Source organism: Trematomus bernacchii, unplaced genomic scaffold (genome assembly GCF_902827165.1).
Source record: "Trematomus bernacchii unplaced genomic scaffold, fTreBer1.1, whole genome shotgun sequence".
Taxonomy (NCBI): domain Eukaryota; kingdom Metazoa; phylum Chordata; class Actinopteri; order Perciformes; family Nototheniidae; genus Trematomus; species Trematomus bernacchii.
Window position 1 is genome coordinate 3,396,686 of NW_022987803.1, and position 26,010 is coordinate 3,422,695.

Consider the following 26,010-nt stretch of genomic DNA (forward strand, 5'->3'; position numbering starts at 1 on the left):
TCGGGACGTGTTCTTTGGTGTCAGTTTGGTGTGTAAGAGGCTTTAGTTGCAATACAACATATAAAGATATATTAGATTTATTCTGTCACTATGGAAACTTAAAGTGGTTATAGCACATTCAACAACACCCTGCCATTGAAATCTTACACTTTGTAGAAATGTGAAAACACATTTCTTTCTGTTAACAAATGCAGTTATCTTCACTATCACTGGTAATATTGAAGTTATTAACTAGGGAAAAGCTCAAATGCTCATTTAATAATGTTTTATTTATTATATTTAAATAAAATTCAATTTAATGTCCTATATATTTTTCTTTATATATTTTGGATGTAAAATCTTAATATATAAAGTCACTAGTAACTAAAGTTGACTTTTTTCAAATGTAATTCATTTATTATTTTATTTTTATTATTTGACAACACATTAAACATAATTGTATTAGGTTAGTTGAAAGCAATAATATGAACTTTTAACTAAACAAAAAAAACGTTTAATTAATGCCAACGTTTCATTTTCTTGAGTGTAATATAATTATAAAGCAGCATAAAATGGAAATGAAATAGAAAAAGGAAATAGAATCCAAGAATAACAACAAATTGGCTTAGAATGTTTTAGTTAAATATAAGTGATTAGTTGTATTTATTTTGATCATCATGTTTATCTATTGAAGGTTACATGTTCCTTTGAATAGCAGTCTGTCACTGTGCAGCAGGGAGTACATCTCTGACGGTCCAGACTGTTCCCAGTCGCATCATGGAGGAATGTTATTTCATTTAAGTGGCTAGTCAAGTTTTAAGGTCCCTTTCACCCTTGATTTAGGGTCAGTGACGGAGCATGCTGACACATCCCTGCCTCATGTCTGATGGTCTCTGATCTGCTCAGGGTCATTGGGAATATTCCTTCAGACGCTACTGAAGTCTATGTATTGTGTAAAAAAAGAGCAAATAGGAAAGGCCTTGGCTGCCACTGGGGGAAAGGGGAGGGAGATGAGTGTGGATGAAATGTGAAACAAAGACCACCTCCCCCACAACCTTCATCACTCCTCTCTCATGGCCCGCCGCCCCTGGAATAGCCGGGGCTGGCGCTGGTGAGCGACATCGTCTATATCTAATGTGATTGTAGGCTTGCAGAGGGGCTTTGTTGGCCATCACATCATGGGAACAAAACAATCCTGCTTTATCTAAGCCTGCTGTCCTCCGGGCCAGCCGGCAGGGGGAAAGAACAGAACAGCGTCCACACACAATGTTTCTCTCCATCATATTTCTTGTGAGTGTAAGAACAAAGAGGGATTCATAAGAAGCAGCGTGCCACCGGGAGCCCTCCACTGGAGAGGAGCAGTCATCACTGTGACAAACAGTAATGACCTCCATATATATGGAACTGTATGCAAAGCTGTGACTCACCACTCACTGCCATGATCACAGCAGACTGCTGTCAGCCAGCTATTACTGCAGCATGCTGATTCTGTTGTCCTTTACAAGAGGCTGATGTGGAGAATCTAATGATCCTACCTACTAGACATTTGAACATTAATCCAAAATAGTGCTAAACGCTTATTAATTGTAGTAATAATATCAATCTTTTTGTAAAACTGAATTAATCAAATGACCAATGAAAAAGTAATCCTAAGGACGGGCCACTGCACTGTGCTGCACTATGGAAAAGCTCTGACTGGCTGCAGTGATTGATTCCAGACCGCTGTGGGGACAGTGAAGGCTTTTGGAATGCCACCGATCATCAGTGCTACCTCTGAGTTTTATTCTGGAAAAAGTAGAGAAAGCACTGTGATTCAGCAAAGCGCTGGTTCACAGACCTCAAACCACCTCCTGTTTGTCCGTTTTTTCCTTAGTCGTGGGCCAGGAAACACTGCACATTTTTCAATTTAAAAGTAAACACAGTAAATGATGTTGTCGGATTTAAAGAAGGTGTCCACCTGCAGTGTCATCTAGGATTTGCGGCAAGCTGCCAAACTATGTCTATGGAAAGCTGTTTTGTTTTTCTTCCACATCAAAAAGGCAAAACTTAAGTTGAAGTAAGTTCACATTTTGGGAGGAAAGTACTATGTAAGAGTACTTGAAGCCAATGAGTAGAGTTCCCACCTGAAACGGGCATAAACTAAGCAAGAATGGAGGATACATATTTCGGTTCAAATCGGTAGAAGTCCTGGCCCAGATGGACTGCCAAAATATCAGCCATACCCTGTGGCTAAATGAGGTCAGGCCGACAGCAGATGCGTTTTGAAATCGCCAAAATCCTGGGGGACGACCCTGTAGGGATCATACATTTTGAATCTTTTTTAACCCAACCAATAGTCTTGATGCCCTCATCATAAAAACGACAGCATGTGTTGGCCTTTAACATGTAAAGGACCTATGCCAAGATCAACCTGACTGGTGACCTCTTGAGGCTGTGTAAAATATGCCTGTACTCTATTGAAAGCAAAAGGCGAAAGTACGTTGTTGCAGCAGTCGTAAAACCTTGGGGTGCCTGGTTGAGTCACCAAAGTTTGACTTTTAAAAAGTTGACGACATTGGTTTAATTAACGATGACCTTGATCTTGCCCTGACCCAGTAGTTCTAGCTTCCTACCTAAAACTAGACCTTAGCCCTAGAAGTAGCAGGTCAGATTATACTCATATAGTTTTATCTGGACTGCCAAAATACATTTTGTTGCTTAGGTATGAGGACTAAAATGGATGTAGACTGCTGCAAGGGACATCCATCCACCATCTTAGGTCAAGCTGTTGATCGGGGCTCAACCGCCTGCTAATGTAATGGCGCATTTCCACTGCAGGGCCTCGCACGGCTTAGTACGGTATAGTTAGGCCTTGGTAAGCCAGGCTCACTTTATGCTGCGTTTCCATTACAGTTTAGTAGCTGGGGCAGTAACTATAGTAACGCAGTGTAGGCGGAGCCGTGACGTCATCTTCAATGCGAACCACAAAACCAACATCAGCCGTTAGCTGTTAGCACTCAGAGCTCACAGCTCCTCATATCTGTTCAGAAACTTGACACAAGTTAAACAAGTACAAACCACAGACTGTCTGTGTCATGGTGAATACAGTCACTGGTTTATTCATGTCTGTAGGTTGTTGTTGTGAGTGTGGACGGTCGGAGCATATACAACGTTAGCTTAGCCAATCTCCATTTAGAAAACACGCATTTTAAAAGGTTTTTCGCCTGCCGTCTGTCTGCAGACTTGTCAAAGCATTAATTCATGGTTTTTACTAACCGGTATCAGTATGTTGTTACTTCGGCATTATTTTGAAACGTGTATTACAATTAAATCACGGTCAAATATGTTCATTTTGTTGTAGCCCCCTTGCCAGCGATTCTCTCTGACCATTCAGCAGTCAAGAGTGTTTACGTCACTAGTTTAGCATATTCAGCCCGGTTGTTGGCCCGGTAAGAACCTCGATTTTGGAGGGCCAGAAAAGAGGTGAAAAAGTAGCCCTGAGCCGGAACTACCCCTAGTGGAAAAGCAAAAAAAACGGGCCGGGTTTGGCCCGGCACGCTTAAACCGTGCTCCGCGCTGCAGTGGAAATGCGCCATTAGAGGGCATCACAGAGACTAGCCCCACATGGAGTGACCGGCCAGGACTCTCTCTGACAGAAGAACAGCTTATTAGACAGATGGTGGGAGCCTTCCTTGAAGATTGGGGGTTGGGTGGTGGAAGATGAAGAGGAAGTGGTGGAGAGAGGAATGGAAGTACCGGCACTAATACCCAACACCCTTGGTCCAGCAGGGAGTCTCTCGTTCTCTGCCAAGGACACTTCTCATGTTCTATAGACTGCCAGAGAAGATGCAGGGTCTTTGTCTGGGTGTGAGAGGTAGAGGACGAGCCGAAAGCCTACGGGGCCACAACATGGTGATCCCCATGTTTATGCTCTTTGTATTTAACCTTCAAACCCAGCACAGTTAATGTGCGGAAACACGATCATTTTGTGTGTTAAACAGTGTAGAGGTGGGGTCATGTCCTCCATGTCTGGACTGTACAGTAAGCTGCACTGGGGGAGGATTAGGGCGTACACTATCTGATCCACACAAATCACTGTTGGGGGGGTAACTCACCCACAGCTCAGCACCAGGGATGTCTGAGCTGCTGCTTCATTGAGGATGACACTTTCCTTACCTTCCCAAATCTCTCAACATCACTGGGGAATGGTTCCATCAGCTTATGGCGCGTTTCCACTACAGCGCGGAGCACGGTTTAAGAGGGCTGTGACGTCAGCGGCCCGTCTTTGGTTGCGTTTCCACTTGGCCTAGTACCGGCCGGCGGGTCCTAATTCACAGTTTTTCTGGCCTCATAAAATCGTGGGTCTAGGGCCAGAGACAACGAGGCTGAGTCGGGCTGAGTATGCTAAACTAGAGAGAGGATCGCTGGCAATGGGGCTACAACTACAACAAGATGGACATATTTGACCGTGATTTAATTGTAATACACGTTTCAAAATGATGCCGAAGTAACAACATACTGATACTGGTTAGTAAAAACCATGAATTAATGCTTTGACAAGTCTGCAGACAGACGGCAGGCGAAAAACCTTTTAAAATGCGTGTTTTCTAAATGGAGATTGGCTAAGCTAACGCAGTATATGCTCCGACCGTCCACACTCACAACAACGGCCTATACAGACATAAATAAAGCAGCGATTGTATTCGCCATGACACAGGCAGTCTGTGGTGTGTACTTGTTTAACTTTTGTCTAGTTTCTGAACATAATGAGGAGCAGTGAGCTCTGAGTGCTAACAGCTAACGGCTGTGTTGTTTTTCTGGGGTTCTCATTGAAGATGACGTCACGGCTCCGCCTACACTGCGTTACTATAGATACTACCCCAGTTCCTAAACTGTAATGGAAATGCGCCATAAAGTGAGCCAGTCCTAACGAGGCCTAACCATACCGAGCCAGGCTGAGCGAGTGGAAACGCGCCATTAGTCCCTCTTTTCACTGTCATTACTGATCCAAATGTGCACTAAACCTCACAGTACAGAGCAGTACTGTTATTAATAACAGTGTGTGTGTCAGTGTGTACATGTTTTTATTCTACTGTATTTTGTTAAGGAGTTATTGTTAGGGTTGGGATTTATCTTTAATATTTAAACTGCATGAGTGTTTAAGATGTACTTTCATTTGAGATAATGAATACAGTAGTTCAGGTCCAAACCTTTCCCCCTTCAGTAACCAATGAACACATCTGGGAAGCCAAATCTTCTTAAGTGTTTTTGTTCAAAAGAAAATATATAATTTGCTTGTGTTTTCCTTTATTTAGTTGAATGTTGAGTCACGGTAAAGTTGGTCATGTTCTATTTATTCTGTAAAACCGAGATTTTCCACAACCAATCATGCAAATGCTTCACTTTAAATCATGGGTTTTCTTTACAGATGCGTAAAGGCTTCTTGAAAATTGGTCACTGAGTACAAAAAAAGCAGGAAAATACTAATCACCGATTAAAAAATCCAAGCCAACTGAGATGAAATATATATAGCTATTGATTTGAGTACATTTTACTCCCTAGCTTGCAGATATTGGAAGTATAGTTGATGACTCCATGTCTGATTTAATGTTTTCATTGTTGCTTATTGCAGTAATGAAACTTTTGGACAACAATAAAAACATGTGTTGGCAGTGATTGATAATCTAACGGATGGAAGTTTTGAATGATTATTTATTGTTTATACCATACAGAAATAATTGGAAAAAATTACTTCTTGAAACCAATCAAATAATCTTAGATACCACGTTATGTTTCGTGAACTATTGTAAAACATTTGATTTGTAAATGCAAAATCTGGTATGGTAATAATAAGCTATACTTAGTTACATTGCAGTGCATTTCTAAAGTGATGCAAGCTTGGCAGGTATTTTCTGACTTAATAACATCATTTCCTTCGGCCACAGAGATGTTCTGTCGTGCAGCAGGCCTTTTCCTCTGCACACTTCCTGTCATTTCCTCCAGCACAAAGCTGAACCCTCAGTGTAGTCATGTCAGCGTACAGTACAGCCTGCTTCATCTCCATCAGCGCTGTGACTCAGGCTCCTTTTTGTCTGTCTGCAAACACAAAGGTTGATGTCAGTAGAGACGGAGTGTTTCCTCCTGCACTCCATTGTCATGCCATGCCATGTTCCCATTAGCATGCATGACATGCAGGAATTCACTGGAGCACATTTGCATAAATTAGCCATCTCTTCCATAGAGGCGAAAGGCCGATGTAGAAGAGGAGCACTGGGTGAGGGAGGAGGGTGGAGAGGGAGGGTGTAGTATTGCTCAGCCTGTTAATGAAAGGCTGTTTGGCAGGCTCCCCAGAAATGTTATGCAAACTGTCCGGCTCTGTGATTGGCCGCTGCCTATAGTTTCCTGCCCTGTAATGGTATCTCATGTCCAGTCCAGACACAGATCGGTGCCCTCTTATCCTAAAATGGCCCCAATCTGTCCTGTTGATAATTTCTCTCTTTGTCTTCATTCATACACTAAGTGCTGCTAACAGCTGAAATGCTTCATGCATGCGGATAATGATCAGGCTCCTCTTCTTCCTTCTTTAACAGTTTCCTAAGCTCTGGCTGTCTCCCTCCCTCTTTGATTTTCTTCTGTGCTCTGTCCATCCTCCCTCATATTCACCCCCCCCACCCTGCGTCTCTCATGTTATGCTTTCCTTCATTAGGCTGCTGTGCTGGTTATAACAGTGGAGTAATCACATATGGTGCAGAGCACACATAAAGATCCCTCCCGCAGACAGCAGCTGCTGATACTAGCTGAAAATAGATCCCTGGTACGCTCAGCACTTTCTCTCCAGCAGCTTTACTGTTTATCAGCAGCTCTGGACCCAGACTCATTTAAGCTGCTCTGCCTCACCATTACAGTGTGTGTGTGTGTGTGTGTGTGTGTGTGTGTGTGTGTGTGTGTGTGTGTGTGTGTGTGTGTGTGTGTGTGTGTGTGTGTGTGTGTGTGTGTGTGTGTGCGCGCGCGTGCGTGTGTGTGTGTGTGTGTGTGTGTGTGTGTGTGTGTGTGTGTGTGTGTGTGTGTGTGCTGCAGCATTAGTAGTAGGGGATGTGCTGCTCTCATCAGTAGAGCGGATAGAGCACTCAGAGCCTCTACCCTCACCCCCAATCCCTCACACACTCTCACCCACCCACTTACCTTAGCGCACACACACATACACGTACACAACTACACACACACCATCCCCCTCACAGATATGGAGTCAGCAGCTTTCTCTTAACAATGACTGATATGGTTGCTGCTGTTGGACTGTCTGTTACGCAGGGCGCACTGCAAGGTGCTTTACACCAGAGGCATGCTGGGAGCTGCAGCATGTGGATGCTCTGTTAACACAAGAAAGATGGAGGAGCACTGCCTACATTTGCAAAAATACAGAAATATCTTGTACGCATCACACATTACACACTGTATGCAAACGGATGTGTATTTAGCATATCACACATCTGTCAATGCTGGAGCTGATTATGGTTATGATTATGATTATAACATCATAAACATTGGGCTGTCTGTTATCATAACAAAGGGAAAAACGCACATGTGAAATGTAAATTAACATAAGAATTAAACTCAATATCATAAAGATCATCCAATTATTGAAGAGTACATTTACATCTCTTTTATAGCATGATGGATTAACTGTAGTCACCACTACATTGGCAGTGTAGATAATAAGGCCAGGAGTAGAGACTCACACATTCTAGCTGTCACGGGCCAGTTGAAAGAAATATTGATATTATTTGATAAGAGTCTGAAAAAGACATTTATTTATAGCTTTTAAAGAGAGGCTCACAGATGGCTTCCAAGCAACGGTGGCTCATGGAACAGAGTAATGTGTAACGGAGAGAGAAAAAAAACAAGTGAATGGTGACAGATACATAGAGGCTCTCACCGTGTGTGTGTAACCCCCCTAAAAAACAAACATCTCCTGATATGGAAATGTTTTATAACATTGTCTTTGTTCATTTACAGTCACAAGATCTCCACACTGATTACTGCTTTCAGACTAATGATTAAATGGCAAAGTGAATAAAGATGTGGGTTTGTTTTAAAACATTAGGAGAAAGCACGTAACTGACTTCAGATTGAATTGTGAGACATTCACTTGTAGATCATTGAGTTAAGCTGAAAGTCAAGTTGGGTGTTTTACAGTTTAAAGCTCTAATCGTTATATCTCTTCTAATCACACAATCCCTGTCTGTATTTTAGGGTCAAGTTCCATTGAAACTGGCATAAACACATACTCCATTGTGTGTTCCTCTCGTATATATTATCTTTCATTTGTTTGCAAGTGAACAACAAAGTCAATAAACTATTGCCTCTTCTACGTTTAGACCAGGGGTATCAAACTCAACTTCACTGCGGGCCACATTAGCATTATGTTTGCACTCAAAGGGCCGGTTGTAACTTTAACACTATATAAATATACATATATAAATATATAATATATATAAAATAATGTATTATATTACATTATTGGCTCTTCATTGGATTATTATCAGTTCTGGTAATAACTTCATAAATAACTACGTCTGTAAGTCTAGGGCAAGTCATTGAGAGCAAATATTGATTACACCAATTGTATTGTATATTATATTCTTTGGTAGCTCTTGCGGGCCACGTAAAATGAGGTCACGGGCCGGTTTTGGCCCGCGGGCCTTGAGTTTGACACCCCTGGTTTAGACCTATTCAAATCAAAAAACAACAACCGATTGCACATGTTTACTCATTTTCCTGAAAAGCCAGATGATTGAATTCATTCTCAGACTCTATGCAGTGACCTCAAGCTATTTCTTACTGAGATATCTGAGTTTCCTCGATCATACTGCTTAGTTGTTTTTCCTAAGCGGAAAGATCCACAAATTCTGCGGTTTTTGAAGCTTGATTACTGCAGAGGGAAATTCCTTTTTTACTAGTGGGGAGTCTGGCAGGGACGCTGGAAGCTGCTGCAGTGCTCACAGGTTATACTGCCCACCTACTGTAGGGTCATTCATCTTCTTGTTCCCCCCAACAAAGGGACACAATAATCACCATACAGTGGGCTCATTAAAAACACATTGTTCCGCTCATCCTCTGCCACGGCAAGCTCTGTTCAATCCTGAAAGGAGAGCGTAACATCACTCAGCCTCTGAAAAGGTGCTTTGTAGAGCAAACAATACCGACTCAAAGTGAACGCATTGCAATTGTGTTACTGCTCCTTTTCTATGTGTGTGCTTTGATTGCATTGCCCAAACCGTAATGTGTTTGTCACCAAATAATTAACCGGGATAAAGCTGCAGGGATTGGTTGCCTGAGTAAATGGATGAATGCAACCTAGTGTGAATCTCAAGCTGATCTCCAAACAGCAGACAAGCGCTGTGGTCTTTCTCTGGTCTCAGCGCTCTGCGACAACAGCAGCCGGGCAGCCAGGACTTCTGCAGGCTCAGGAGTTTACCTAATTATCTGGCATTAAGTCTAAATGGAAGGCTTCCCTCTATCATCCCGCGCCACATGGCCACAACGGGGATAAGCCTGAGTCTTACACACCATTAGGCTTTACAGGCACTTGACCTGAGGACCAGGGCACTGACACAGAAAGTGAGGCTTTGGGGCCAAGCCCTGACCGGGGCGCTAACAATACATTACGCTCAAATCAGTGTTGTATAAAAATAATATTTATTCACAAGCTTCCTATAAATGAAACATCTTTGTCATAACAACACTTTGGTGCTAAGGTTAACAATTGCAACATATCATTAACCAAACAATACAGAAAGATATTTGCTGATTGTTTTTAGAAGAATTACCATGACTTGACAGGAATGGGTGTAGCCAAAACCAATGCCATGGCCACAGACAGTGGCAGATTGCTGAATGTTCCAGAGGTTGCTGTTATGAACATGAGCGGCTATTTAAATGTCCCCTCTGTGCGACGAATAAAGGTATTCTGATTCTGATTCTGAGGCTGGACACATAACCTGCCAACACCCACAGAGCACCCTTCTTATTCAGCTGTTTGGAATGTTCAGTGCTGACCTGATAAACAATGAAGCATTTTTGACACTGTTTGTTTATGGTTGTTGGAGCTGTCAGGTTGTCTCACCACACTCCAAGTGGTCTGAACAATGACTGTGCTGATGGTAATGCTGGCAATTTCCCTGTTTTTTTGCAGGTCACTGCCAGGGGATTCGCTCCATTGTTGCAGTTTGCCTACACTGCTAAGCTGTTACTCAGCAGAGAAAACATCCAGGAGGTCATCCGCTGTGCCGAATTCCTGCGCATGCACAACCTGGAGGACTCATGCTTTCGCTTCCTGGAAGCACAGCTGCGCCGCGAGGAGGACGGCTTGCTGCTCTGCCACAAGGTGGCGGCAGCAGAAGTGAACAACTCACAGGATGAGAGCATGCAGTCTGAGGTGGAGAAACCCACCTCCCCGAAGGCACGACGGCGCGCCGAAGCCCTCACTTCCTTTGAACACCCTGACGAGGATCGGCTAGCGATGGCTATTCCCAGTAACTTCTCCGATGGCCGGCTGGACTTTGACAGGCACGGAGCGTCAGACCTGCCGCGATGCCCAAAGTACAGGAAATACCAGTGGGCCTGCAACAAGCACAATAATGACACATCCTCACACACCAGTACCTCAGGTTTTCCAAGCACATTAAAAGAGAGCAGCGTCAGCGGGGCACTGCCGGGTCAGGACAGGCTGCCTTTGGCACAGATCAAAGTTGAACCACAGGTAGACGAAGAGGCCATCTCATTGTGCCTGTCAGGGGATGAGCAGGGGGGCAGGGATAAGGACAGTGTGACGAGCATGGAGATGGATAACCCCATATCTGTGGAGAGAACCAAGAGAACCAAGTCCCCTTCCTGCCTCCGAGCCTTCTTCAAGAAAGGGGTGGACCTGCCCAACACTTCACAGCAGCTATTCACCAACAGACTTGTCTGTCCCCAGGACAAAGTAAACTCTCAGGGAGATCATAAAAATGACTTCAGGCCTTTCACTGGGGAGCTGGGTCTGCCTGTTACATCCCCAAAGGACGTTGACAGTTTCCCTGCAGGGTTGTCCCTCAAGTCCGCTTCCTGTGATGGGGTCTGCAAACAGGAAGTTGAGCTTGATCGCCGTAGTGTCATATTTTCCTCAGGGGCATGCAAACGTCTGGGAACCCCAGCACATTCCTACCCTGGTGGAAACTCTTTGGAGATGGAGCTCTCTGAGCACATGCCAAAGGGCCTGTGGGCCGGAGCCAGCCAGTCCCTCCCCACGTCGCAGACCTACTCTCCCAGCACCACCTCCAGCGACCCCCTACTCCTGTGCCGCCCGAGACCCAACACCAGCTGCCCAGTGCCAATCAAAGTGTGCCCGCGCTCACCGCCTTGTGAAACACGCACCAGGACTTCCAGCTCCTGCTCCTCGTACTCCTATGCAGAGGACGGCAGCGGGGGCTCTCCCTGCAGCCTGCCCCAGTTTGAGTTCTCCTCCTCTCCGTGCTCCAACGTGGCACGCTGCCTCAATGTGGACCAGCAGGAGCAAAGTGTGGGCGGGGAGGCCCTTTTTAACCAGGTGCGGCCTAAGATCAAATGCGAGCAGTCCTACGGCACCAACTCCAGCGACGAGTCGGGCTCCTTCTCAGAGGGAGACAGCGAGTCCTGCCATGTGCAGGAGCCAGGGCCAGAGGTGAGTGTGAAACATTGTCATTCTCTTGTAACACACAATGTAGCCATTACACTCAATCCCACCATGGCTAATTACATCGCAGTGCCCTGCTCTCCAGGTCTGCATTAGCAGTCATTAAATCATCATGTAATTGAAGCAGGGGTGTTCAGTACAAGATTTACAGCATCACCAAAGGGCACAGATGTGCTTTGATATTATTAATCTGCTTTATGCACTGCTGGAGATCTGTGTAATGAGTCTGAATGTGTGAGCCCAAATGCACTAGGATAGTCAAAATGCAGGAGGCTGTGGTGCTGTTTTTTTCAAGACTTTGATTAGTTCATCATCTACGCTGGGAGTAATGTGAATGTGTGAAAAGCACTGCATGCGTTTGAAGGCTCAGGATTCTCCCAGGGTACAGCTGCCCTCTGAAGTTATTCCCTCGGGCTCTGTCTGTCTCCCTGCCACTGCCAACTACCCTAACTAGCTCATTTTATCCCAGCAGAAACACTGACATCTATAATCCGGCCCTATAAATATGCATATGCTAATTCTAGCATGCTTGTCAGACATTCTGACATTTCTGATCTATCGACCATTAGCAGTGATACCCTGCCGCAGTGAAGTTGTGCAGCCGTCACAAAGGGATTACAACCAATACATTACAGCAGCGCTGTGTATGGCCATAAAGTGTTAATGGTGTGCGGTTGCAGTGAGTGGGCGAGAGGTTGAGCTCCGTCTCATGGCGGCGCAGCTCCACAGTGCTGACAAGGATGAACAGCCAATCCTCTAATCATCCTCCCCTAATCCACCTGGGCAGACGCCCTGCAGACTGTAGGCTGTTGTTGTTTACAGTGTAAAGATCAGTGAGGGAACCTCTGGCTCACAGATGGAGCTCAGTGCAGGTGTAATAATATCAAAATGAGCAGATTTCCCACCTGAGGGGAAGTGTAAGGCAAAATCAATTTACAAAGAATAGCTTTGCCTCCTCAGAGCGCTGCTGTTTACTCGCTTTAATGAGGCAAATTTCCATCTGGATTTCAGGCCTTGCTGTCACGTGAAAACCTTGTATCTCCAAATGGACTCTTTAATTGTATATGGAGGTTGAGAAGGAGCTTTCTTTGTTTCCCTGGTTGAGATTTGTTTGTTTTTTCACAATAGATGGTATATAGATCCAATCAGTTATGAGGTCTTCACTTGACTGTAGCATAGTCATGTCTGTGACATCACATCTTGGCTGTTGCAGAGCTTGAACTTGTGACCTTTTGGCTCCATGTTCCCAGGCTGTCTTACCTCTTGAGATTTTTCCATCAGTGATGTCAGAATCATTTGTGATGAGCTTGGTGGAAGAGGGCCGCTCTCAGTGCACAGAGGAAGCAGAACTGGAAGGAGAGAAGAGAAAGTGGTGCGTTGCCATGGTGATCACATTCACAGAGCAAGTCGGCATGTCGCAATGGTTGGAGCTACATGACAGGATTTAGCTTTTCCGTGGAAATAATTCAGTTCCGCTGCACAAACAGAGCTGCGAGATAAAGAGGCTCAGCAGTAATGCGTAATTATTACCTTCAGAGTGTGGCACACAACCACCGTCGCCATTCGATTTGTGGGCCTTTGGTAGGCCTGCTGAATGTGCCGCTGTAAATCATGTGGGATGGATATACAGGCGCTGAGCTATCAGCTGGGAGAGCAGCCCAAAAATGACTGGGAGACATTTCAGTTCTCTTTGTCATCTCTTTGTGTGGGTATGACTGTTTATATGTGTATGTGTCAGCCATTGTTGCCGCTCCATTACTCCACTATATCCTCTGTCAAATCTCTATTGGCTTACGCAGGGTTGTCTGCCAGCTTTACACTCACTATCAGAGCTGTTGATAAGATCCTTCATGAGTGTTTCACTGCTCCACAGTTTATTGCACCGGAGTGAAAGCGGAGGTCACAGAGAAGTACTTCCAAAGTGAAGCTCAGTGTTAGGTTACTCTCCCTTGGCCTTTAAGTGCTAAAGAAGTGCTCCCTCATGCTTCCTTGGCCGCTTGTTTTCCTAACACCCCCTCGATGTAATCCTGCCGTTCAAACAAACATGAGCAAATGGCAGACGGGGAAAGCAGCTTCGATAAAACATAGCTTCAGCTCTGGACTGTGGACTTGACACAGTGGATCCAAATGAGGAAGGAAGTTGTTAAAGAGCAGGGCAGTCTGACCGAAGCCCAGTCATTCAAGGTAGCTGGAGTCACTTCAGGTCTCTGGGCAGCTTCTGCTCTGTGGTTATGGGCTGTTGCCTTCATATGGGCCACATCTGAGAACTATCAGCAGCTTCATTCTGTAGACAGAGCAGTCTCCTGCAAAGAGAAACGAAGCAACCTTTGAGTAAAAATGGAAGAAAAGTTGGACTGAATGTTGCTCCCAAGTGTGTGGCTCTGTGAGGGGATGCATTGATGGCTCCTTGTTTTAACAGCAGTCATGTAGATTGCTGACCTACCTCCTACGCAACAGCAGTTATGGAATTAACTCTTAAAATATTTATAACAAGTAATGAGTGGGGAAATGGAAATTCATTTGACTTTTCGAGCATTAATCAAGGGGTGAGATTTAAATTAAACATTCAAAAAAAGATACAAATGATGTATTTTGTCTGGATTTGTAGGCTACAAGCTATAGAGTTAGAGTTGTGTACGGTATATTAATAATGGATACAAATAAGATTGGGTTGATAGTATTGTTTATTGGTTGGTATCAGGATTATGTAGCTACAGATATTGTTATCTATCATTTGACACAATGCTACAGCCTTTAGTGCTACAGTATAACAAGTAGCTTTTCGTGGATAGCTAATGCTAGCAAACTGTAGATGCATATTGCTGTGAAATGAATGGCATCACTGCCTCATCACTCACGCCTTTTATTGCTCATCAGTGCACTAGGAGTGTTGTCACTATACAGCTGCACTTGGTTTGGTACAATAGGCTATGGTTGCTAATGTTACCAGACTTCAGAAATAAATCAGTGTGTAACAGACACCACAGAGTCAGTACACTAACTTAATGGCTCCTGCACTTGTAGTACTTTTGCTACATTTGTAGTTCAGAGTGTGTCCCTCCCTCTGTCTCTCGGAGCTCCACAGCTCCTGGTGCAGCGGAAGCGTTGAGCTCACTCTAGCGTCTCGTCTGGCCACAGCGGTGGAAATATTGATCTCAGAGCGAGAGGGAGGAATGAGGAAGTAGTCCTGATTCATCAGCACATTGTGGGTTTTTTAGCAGGCAAAACATGAAATAGAGTAATGTTTGACAGGAAGTGCAGACCTTGATATCAGTTCTGCAAACATTGCACAATGCCAAAGGACCTTTGCTCTACTCTACATATGATGTAGCATGTAAGTTCATAATGTTGTTCAGTCATGTCAAATAGTAATGTGCCTTTCTCAAATGATTTGCCCCTTATACTACAAGCACTCATTTTGTAAGCAATATAAGAACAACTTTTAGTATCACCATGAAAAGAAATGTCTCTAAATATAGGAAATATTATTTGTAAGTATAGTTAATAAAAACACATGGCATCAAATATGTGACGATAAGTGAAAGTAGATTTGCGTTCAGTAGCTATTAAAGACAAGAGCAAGGGAGTGCAGAAGGAGAATGATCCAAACACTAAAGTTTGCCCATTCATTTCTAAAATATGTATTTAAGTGCATTACATATTATAATGTACTTAACACAAAAGGCCTTACTTGTTCCAATTGAGCAAGAGGAGTTCTGTTTACCCAAGCATTTCACTTTGAAATCTATATGTATCTGTTTTTCCTTTTTAAATAGCTCAATGCATCTAAAAAGGAAATGAGATGCAGTTACCCCCCCGCCCCCCCCCCCCCCCCCCCCCCCCCAAACCACCCCTGGAGCTTACGCTATGGGGAGCGGGACAAATATAGAGACCAACAGTGGAGATATTTTGGCGCTCTTATTTGAGAAGAGGAGAGTGTGTTTGGTGTGAAACTCCACGGGATACTCAGCATTCTGTACAGTATGTGGGCCCCCAGGGCCAACTGGGGCACAGAAACTGTGTGATGTTGACTACGTCACCACAGCTCGGCAGCTTGTACTGTGGTATTAGCATTTCCAGAAATCACTAATCAAACAGTGAGTCAAATTCGTTGTGTTTGACACTTCTCTCTCGTTAAATACACATTTCTTCTACTGCAAATGCTGCTGTTGGTCAAATTAGAAGCATTAGTTGATTTTTCTATTGAAATCTCTACATGACACTCAATGCTTCTTACATAAATAAAGCCTTGTATGAACCTATTACAGGTTGATGTTATTCATGATGACATTCTTTAGCAAGAGAGCAGTCATTTATTTATCTGAAGACGCTGCAGATTATGAGTTTAACCCCCAGGACAAGACAGCTAGCAAACCTCTCCAGTCTATGATCTGATTTAGGGTTTGTTTGAGTGTGTGTTTTTACATGACATGTCACTTGTTAGACGCTTTTATCCAAAGCGACTTACATACTCAATACTGTGGGCAATCCCCACAGGAGCCATTTGGGGTGACACAACGACATGCAGTGGGGTTTGAACCTGTGCCCCCCTGATCCGAACACCAACGCACAACCCACTGCACCACACGCCCCCCTTCTTCTTCATAATCCCATTTACAAGCATGTGATATGTAACATGGTTCATTACAGAGATGGCATGAAACACAAATGTGTGAAATTGTAAACCTCATATAACACGATAAGATCTCATTTCAGTTTGGAAGAGATAAGGACACGTTTTACTCAGACCCAACTGTGTCAGCAGCTAATCGATGCTGCTTAACCAGTCCAGACATCTACAATTAGAAGTTGATTTTAAGCTAAAAATATGACAGGATTTGATAAAAAAAAGACACAACCAACTCTTCCAAAGACCACTGATAAAACACTGTTTCTAATGTGTAAAACATTCATAAACAGTTCAGTCAGAAAGTAAGACTGTAATAAACCAGAACACACATAATATCTGACGGACAGAATTCTTTAGTTACATAAATAGTATTTAGCCAGAATTTGAGACGCACAAACATTGATTCTTTCCTATAGTTCAAAGGGGGGGTTGATTTCAGATTAGCCCTACTTTTGGCTCTGTACCCCATTTGTACAAAATGACCCAGAGAGAAAGAGTGACTGAGGGTTGGAAGAAGAACTGTATGTAATTCCAGGACAGTTTGGAGTGAATTCATGACCAGTGTTGAAGCAGACTTATATCAGGCGCTGCACTGGACCTCGTGGTAAAGCGGCTTAATGTAGTCGTCCCCTGTGTACCGGTGACTGGTGGAGGAAGAGGAGAAAGAAACCACCACAAGGTCGCAGCGTCTCCTTCTAGTATGTTATGGCCTGGTTTCGCCAAAGGTCCCCTCAGAGGGACAGCTCTCAGGTCTGAGCATTATGGGGCACCAGCTACCTGCTCACCAACACAGTCATCTTCTCCTCTGCTTTACATGACGCTGGCAGCCTGTCCTGATGTTTGAAAGCCTTCCCTGCTCCTGTCTTTGAGCCTGGAGCTGTCATTGTCCTGGCAAAGTAGTGAGAGCCGATGTGGCCTTGAAAGCTCGGGTCATTATTTATTCATTTGTCTGCATGCAGATGTCGGGCTGAGATGAGACGCGGGGCTCCTGGCGGCTCACAGGGCTGCACTTCTAATGAGGGAACTCAATACATTTTCTCTCCCAGGGATAGATTGACATCTAGGTCTGCTCTTCAATGAGGAGCAATGTCAATTCTGTCATGAGTAGGCACCTTGCTTCATCCCCTTGGTGCGACGCCTATACCAGGTGATACTTCAGCATCTGTGTGGCATCTGGTGGAGAAACAGAGCCGAGCCCCCTCTGCTGCAGCCTCTGCATGTATACTGAAAATAAAAAACATTGACTTTAATTAAATGTATTATGTCAACAGATTTTACATAATTAGGTTAGTTGAAACCAATTTTAAATAGGTTCAACTTATCATTATTGCTTCCAACTAACCTAATACAGTTATGTGAAATATGTTGACATAATACATTTCATTCAAGTCAATGTTTCAGTTTTTTGTGGTCATGTGAGCAGGTAAAAGTCTACAGGGAGGATCTGCCCCGGCCCAAGCAGCCAGGTACTATGGGAGTGCTTCCTCTTCCTCCTCTCTTCCTCCTTTGTTTGACTTCCTGTGCTCCTGAGAGGCAGCCACAGGGAAAGGGAAAGCGAGAGCAGAACGCTGAGCAGCTCCTCTCATCTCTGCCAGGCTCTCCGGCTGTCTTCCTCTGGCTCTTTGTTAAGCCTGCTCTGCTCCTCTGGCTGCCTGCAGCTACACATCCCTGGTGCTCACAGATACCGCTGGGATGGATGTGCCTGTGATGTGCTTATCATAAGGTTTGCCATCACCTGAGGGAGAGAGGCAGACTCATTGTTGCTCTCCAAACTGAGAGAATCAACACAAACAGCCTTGATGTGCTGTCATATCAGTGAAGAAATACCACATGGATTTCTCATTTTCATTTGCGCTGCCAAATCACAGCTGCATTTATTCCACTAATTATGTTGTTCTGAGGTCTGCTGTTAGGTGCCGGTGTAGATATTCATGCTTGCAGAATTCACCTGACGCTGATTTGGATCAGTTTGACAAGTCACTGCCCCCTCAATCTGTCGCACTGGCACGTTTCCAGGTGCGGCGGGACAGATGGGGAGGGACTTTTCTCTTGGAGCACCTTTTCCCCTCTGCTGCAGAGTGCTACATGTTTAGTTTAAGGCGGAGAGCGCGTCCTGCTCTGTGAGGCCTGTGCAGCAGTACTCTCATGCCACCTAGTGGTCAAGTGTAGTAACCGTCAGACAGTGAGAGCACAATGATGCATTGACTCACCTGGGTCACACTCAGTGGTGTAAAGTAACTAAGTACTGTTCTTCAGTACAATTTTTAGGGATTTGTACTTGAGTATTTTCATTTTGTGCTACTTTGTACTTCTACTCCATTACAATTCAGAGGTATATTTTGTACTTTTACTCCACTATATGTAATACATTTAGTTAGACCTGGATTACATTCATATGCTACCCAGCAGTAAATAAAGTACTATAAAAACTTTTATCAGCTTTGATAAAACTTTAATGATCAATAATTATTAAACATATCATATATATTATTCTGAAATGCACAATGACTACTTTTACTTTTGGTACTTTAAGTATATTTTGATGCTAATACTTTTCTACTTTTACTTGAGTAACCTTTTGATTGCAGGACTTTTACTTGTAACAGAGTATATTTCTACACTCTGGTACTTCTACTTTTACTTAAGTACACGATCTGAGTAATACAATTGGGGTATGAATGATTTGAAAGTGATTTTGGCTCCAAAGTATGGAGTCCAATGTAAAGTTATCATAATGTTGCAGTGTTGGGCAAGGCCCCAAATTGCTCCATGTCTATGGTGTTGAAGTGAGAAAGTGTCTCTGTTTGCCCCTCCGACAACAACAACAACACTTGACATACACAGTTGTCTTTAAGCCCATATCTGGAGAAAAACGACATTCTGTTCTGTTCTAAAGATTTTGGGTCTGAAAAAGTATTCAAATATTAGAAACCAATCTTTAAACCCACCAAATGAAATATTTTTGTTTTGTATAATGCAACCTCCTCCTCCCATCCCAAATACACTGCCAGTTAAACAACCGGGGGGGGTTTTCAAAGTCAAAGTAAACAAAAAGAATAGTGGAGCCCACACATTTCAGTTCTCTCTGTTGGAGAGTGTTTGAGTGACTTCTGCCTCACTATCCTGTGGGCTTTGTTGTTTCAGAGCATCCTCTTACATCCCATTTAAAGGTTGGCAAATGTCTTATCATGAAATGAGAAAATGCATTCTTAATGTTATTAATCAAATATTTATTGCGTTCATAAATGTGTTAATGGATGAAACACTGCCATTTGTCTGTAATGATCCTAGCGGCACATTTCAGACTGCATCAAAGAAAGATGAACTTTGTATTTTGTACGTTATGGACAACTTCCGTCCAACCTTATTGATGCTCAATAAATACAAAATAAAAATGGTATGCATAATGTCTGTTCTTTCTCGTTCTCTTCAGGTAAAGCTGCCTTTCCCTGTAGATCAAATCACAAATCTTCCACGGAACGACTTCCAAATGTTGGTGAAAATGCACAAACTGACCTCGGAGCAGCTGGAGTTTATCCATGACGTGAGGCGGCGGAGTAAGAATCGCATCGCGGCTCAGCGCTGCCGCAAGAGGAAGCTCGACTGCATCATGAACCTGGAGTGTGAGATCAGAAAACTGGTGAGTCATCAGTTTCCACCTCACTGTCACTTCCTGTTATCTGTCCAGCTCATCAAACACCACGTCAATTACACCAACCAAGGAATGATGATGTGATGAAATACTATTCACTGATCTCAGATGGGTTCCATTCTCTCAGCTCTCTCACACCTTTAGTGTCCTCTGTGTGTGTGGGGAGGGGGACACATGCAAGATGGTAGGGTTGATCATTCATAGAAATTCATGTTTTAGAGTAAAGATGATTGGGTTTATTAGGAGAGGGTGTGACTGACCTATGACAGTGAAAGCATGTATGTTGACTAAAGATAATCATGCCAATCACAAGATATCAAGAAGAATACAAAAAGAGGACGAGTAAGTGTTTTCAGTACCGTTTTGAAAGACAATAAAAAACTGTTGAATCCTGTTGATAGCTCCAGCGGGTCAGAAAACCTTTATATGAGTCGTTTTGAAAGACACTGACATAATGAGTTATGTTGAAGAGAAAATGCAGATGTTAGTATGTGTTGGTGGGTTTTTGTTTAGAGGGAAAGCACTTAAGAGATATTATTTTGGAGGTTCTGCCCAAAAACCAAAGCACATAAACTCATGCTAATAGGGTTCTTCCTGAATGAACTAAACCCTATTGTACAAATCCCAACTGTGTGTGTGCAGGTGTGTGAGAAGGAGAAGCTGCTGACGGAGAGGAACCAGCTGAAGGCGTGTATGGGGGAGCTGTGGGAGAACTTCTCCTGCCTGTCCCAGGAGGTGTGCCGCGACGTGCAGCTGAGCCCTGAGCAGGTCCAGTCTCTCAACCACTACTGCCCCGTGCTGCGGCCCGCCAACTCCACCGACACCCCCCCCAACACCACCAGCATCGACCTCACCACCCACTCTGGCTCTGCCACGCCGGAGCCCAGCTTCCACGGATCGCCCGGGGCGGCAGATAGCGAGCCCGACTCGGCGGTCAGAAACGGGCCGGACAGAGAAACAGACAGCCAGGACGCCGGCCTGTACGATGAGTCAGGGCTGGTCAAATCCAACCAGGCGGTAACGGTGGATTTCTGCCAGGAAATGACTGACAAATGTACAACTGATGAGCAGCCGAGGAAGGACTGCGCTAATTAGTGGTGGTTCTCTGTGTTGTTGATTTTGATGTTTTTTTAATTATTTAATTTTACTCTTCTGACAAACCCACTCTCAGGGTTGCTGAGACAGTCAGCCTCTGCCAGTGTTCACTGAAAAACAAGCTTTGTTTGTATTTATGTATTTTTGTGCTGTTTTCTTTTTGTTTTTTGAACGGTTGACACTAAAGTTGTCTTAACAGCAGCAATACTGTTCTCCAGGTATTCTCCTCTTACCACAGAGTGGGAACTTCTCACCAAACATTACAACGGTGCTATCCTCGCCCAACAGCAACCTCTACAGTGGGGACTCGCCCCCCCCACGTGTCACTCATCACAAGTCAAAGTGGAACCTCATCGGACCTAAACAGCAGCTCTCTGTGTCTCTCTGTTCCTGTCTTCCTCTTTCTCTGTCTCCCACTCTGTCTCTATCAATCTTCTCTACCTCTTTCTGTCTCACTTTTCTTTCTCTCTGTCTGTCTGTGGTTCGTCTCTCACTATATCTCAGTGGCCCTTTTTGTCACAGCAATTCAAACTCAGGAAAAAAAAGAATCCTCTGAATGTTCAACCGAATTCATGAAAAAATGAGAATGCAGCTTCTGTACACGGGGAGTTAAGATGCAGTTGACTTTTTAAAATGTTCATATGCAAATATGTCTTTGAGCGTCTGGCATTTGTAATTCTGTACAGGAGAACTGTGTGCAGGCTGTAACCGAAAACATTCCTCCTTTGCCTTCCTCAGCACTGAATTGAAAGGAAAACGTTTTTTGCAGGCGGTTAGATGGCTATTTCTATTTCCCACTCATCAGCAATACCATTGTATTTGGATGTTGTAACGGTGACTTTCAAGTGCTTGTTTGGCAGAAATGTACATAGTATGGAGCATGATGACTGTAATAGTGATTTTGTACTGGTAGAGGCTTAGACGTTTCTTTTTCACGGGGTTATATCAAGCACCTTTTGCTAAGGGAAAATCTTTGCTTTGCTGTTTCCTGTCCTGCCTAACGAATGCTCCCTATCACGGTGAGCGTTCCTATACTCAGGAAATCAGCTCCACATGAAGACACACACATGCAGTACATACAGACACATGCGTCAAAACACATGTACAATTTTTAGCCCCATGCATGTATAAAAGTTAGACATTCAAGTTGTGTTTTATGCGAGGCTCTTCCCCCTTTTCCTCTTTAAATGTGAAAAAAGAGTTCTGTCTTGCGTTGTTTGGAGGACATTTTATTATCAGTATTTTAAGATGCTCTCGCAGACGTGTTTTGGGCTTATTCGATATTGCCGTTAGATGTTAGGAGACAGCAAAAAGTGAAGCCAACAAATAAGTGACAGATACTAAAAAAGAATTTGAATTGATCCTGAGAAAGAGAAAAAGATTGACTTCAGTCAGGCACTTTGTTTTGGCCCCAAGCGCTCAGAGCCATTTAGCACTTCAATAAGGTCTTTGTCTTTGTGTCAGACCTCCTCAAAGTCTCAGACTGGAGCACTTAAACTTCAAGAGGAAACATCTTGTTTATATAAATATACAATAAAAATATCTTTATGAAGAAAATGTATCCGAAAGCTAAAAAGAAGCTAATGTTTTAGACCTTATATTTGTATTTCTTTAGGAATTGAATAAGCTAATTCAAATTGTATTCTACGTGAAAGCAGTGTGTTGATTGAGTAACAATCATATAAGATAGTAACACGTTTGCCCTAATTGTGCATTTGTTTGACCATCCTCATTTGTGATGTGCATGCATGCTGCCTAGCTTTAGGCCTAGTTAGTTTGTCTTCTTCTGTTTACCTTCTCTGAAGCAGTCTGCTTTTAAACTGATATCTTTTTGAAATGTCTATGTATAAAAAGGCAGAAAGAGTTGATATTAACCCTAACTAGAGGAGGCTTTCAGAGCCGTACTCTAGCACAAGGTTGAATTCAAATGGTATTTAAAAGTGTATTCATTGCTCTTTAAAGCCCCAATCCAAAGAGACTATCCCTGAGTTCACTGGAGCTAATGTAGCTTGTAGTGAAGCTAATGTTTCATTAGCTTCACTACATCAATGTAATCTCTCATTGAGTATCCTTACTCTAAAGAATATTCTCTTCGATAAAAAAAATTCTACTTAAACTGACTTTGTAGTATTTATTAGATTGAAATCTTATAGCCATGTATGGCAGGTCAAACTAAGATGCTAGATATGTGCTACCAGGATAGCCTGTAGCAGCTAGCTACACCACCTACTCCCCCATCCAACTCAGGGTGATTTGTTCTTACTTGAAATAAACCGAGAAACAGTTTTTATAGTAATCCCTGCAAAATATTATTTTTTCTGGCCAAACAAGTCTGGGATTTGGGCTTTAAAATGTGAATGAAAGGTTTAAAAGTTCTCCCCCTGATTTTAAATAATTATAGATGTATAAGAAATGTCTCAGGTGAGACTGTTTTTTATACAGCCAAACAATTAAGTGTATTTTATAAAACCGTCTTACAAAGTTGGGATACAAAGACCCAAACACACACACACACACACACACACTCACACACACACACACACACACACACACACACACACACACACACACACACACACACACACACACACACTCATACACAGCAGTAGAGGACCTTCATCCGCTGGTGTGTTTTTTTTGTGTTTGTTCAGCCCTTTATCAAATGTGTGCTCTTCTTCATTCTTGTATGCATATGTCCTGCAGCAACACAGTATCTACCCACAGAGATTGTACCAGGTTCCAGGCAGAAAGCTAAACATTACAGACGCTTATTTTCTGCAAACATTTTGCAACTCGCTTTTTATTCATGTACTTTTTCATCTGCCTAATCTTAAATTGAGGAGGCCCGGTGTTGCATTTGCGAGCGTCGACTCTGACTTTATGTCTCTGTGTGGAGAAAATTAATTTGTGAAGTTTGTGTTGTAGCAAAACTATTGTAACAAAGGCCCCTGGGTGTCTCCTCACACATTAATAATACAACAATGATCACATCCTTTTTTTTGCATAGCAGAACTTCTACCTATTGAATGTTGATAATTCAACGTAGCAAACCTTAGAATCCCGTGGAGCTCGGGTGATTCAGTGCTCGGTCAAAGTGCAGTAACAGGCATCCTCTGCAACATGTCAACTCGTATTTAAATGGTCCATTCAAGTTACAAAAACAAATGATCACTTACTGTATGTCTTGTAGACACTGGTCACGCAGATAGATCTGGTTTTATTGGTTCATGTTTTGGGATATCTGTCTCTTTACATTTTGCCTTTGTGGTGCTCACACCACTGAAGGAAGTACTCTCCTATTACTCTGAATGCTGTGAACAGTATTTTTTCAGAGAATGCCAAAACGTTGGTGAATAAAACCATAACTATAGGCCTTGCTAGTTACTGATAGATGTGAGTGACAAAATGTTTCTTGTCATTTGGGTGAACCGACCCTTTAATGTCTCAGGTGCCAAGCATTTAACCCGCTCTCACATCACTCTGAAGTACTTACTTTTTCAAATCAAATGAATGCCCCTTTTAAATGATTTGTTAAAATGACTTAAAGCTGCATCAATTCATTTCTAACCTTCACAACGAGCAAAGAAAGCAACATTATGATTCATTTGGAGTTGTGTGCATGTCACCATATGAATGGAGTTGATATGGTTGACCCTCTTTTAGCTCATTGTTCCTGATCTCCACCAACTCATGAGAATTCACCAGCTAACTGACTTTGTATCCGAGCCATTCGGTTCAATGAAAGCAGCACGAAAGTCTCTTTTTTGGTTTAGAACATCTGCCTGCTTCTGGAAACAATATGAAGTGATAGCAGAATGGGCTGTTGAAAAGTAGTGTTGGTGATCATATTTTTGCTAAATGTTTAGCAACCTCATACACAATGTTCTTTTGATCAATTTTTCGTATAAGAAATATTGGTGCAGCTTTAAAATGATATAATAATAAGCTTGAACAACTCAAATAACTCTCAGAATTTGATACTTATGGAATCCTCCAGGTTCAATTGTTGTTTGTGTCTATTACAGCAAACTGGCTCCAACTGCTCCTACCTTGTTGCTGTGTATTTCTCTTGTTTAATTGAACTTTTGTGTTGCTGCTTCTCTGAAACAAACACTGGCTTTTCTACTCCAAAGGTTGTTCTATCAAATAATATGAACAAAAACATGCCTTTCTCACACATTGCTCAACCTTTCTTGAAAAAACAACAAAACAAATCTGGTATCCTGGTTAAATGCGCAGGCTGAGATCATTGAGTAAAATATACAAATGCAAAATGTTTACAATTGCCATGCAAAAATGGCTCGGTTTCATTGGACTGGTTCTTGGTGTCGTGGAAAGAGACAAAGTTTCCTCAACCTTGTCTTTATTCCAACTTTTGGGATGGCTCAGCATTACATGGATACAAGTGCACCTCCGACATTTGCCTTAGAACTTGCAAAGGCCATAGTTCACATTCAAGTGAAGTGAGTGAATGCAGGGGCCCGGCCCCCATCCCTGAGTCACCAGTGCAGACTTCCTCACACTTATCTACCTGTGAAATCCTTCATACCTCTCATAACTGGTCAATGACTGTATCAGCAAACCGCATCAGGTGTTTTTCTACATGCTTTTTACACAGATTACATGGATTATTGTATTAGTAGATTTTGGTGCATCATTTTTTATGTAATAGCTCTTAAGCTTGTAGTTCAAGTTGTTTTTTTGTTTTCATTTTTCGAGATGACTGTTTTGTGTTAATAATTGTCCATTTGAAATAGCTGTTATTTCTCACTCTACTAAGAGTTCTTACCTTTATCATTTTGAAATGCTACATGACCCTAATTAATTAAAATGACTTAAAAACCATTGTAAATATGGTATTGTGCAAACCCCATTTTCATTCATTTCAATTGCTTGTGTTATATAAATGACTCTTTTGTCTAGACACCATTTCTCTTTATGAAATAAAGAAACATGCATATCATG

The 26,010-nt window shown here is 42.9% G+C and overlaps 1 protein-coding gene across 3 annotated transcripts in view; it reads left to right on the forward strand.

Moving 5' to 3' along the window:
• The window catches only part of bach2b (BTB and CNC homology 1, basic leucine zipper transcription factor 2b), a 92,386-nt gene extending 66,378 nt beyond the window's left edge, over positions 1-26,008 (forward strand). For all 3 annotated transcript variants that reach the window (XM_034150473.1, XM_034150472.1, XM_034150474.1), the window contains 3 exons: positions 10,151-11,656; positions 19,732-19,938; positions 20,593-26,008. In XM_034150473.1, the coding sequence (XP_034006364.1) occupies positions 10,151-11,656; positions 19,732-19,938; positions 20,593-21,045 (2,166 nt within the window). In that variant the 3' untranslated portion in view covers positions 21,046-26,008. The remainder of the gene's footprint in view (positions 1-10,150; positions 11,657-19,731; positions 19,939-20,592) is intronic.
• The last annotated feature ends 2 nt before the right edge of the window (positions 26,009-26,010 follow it).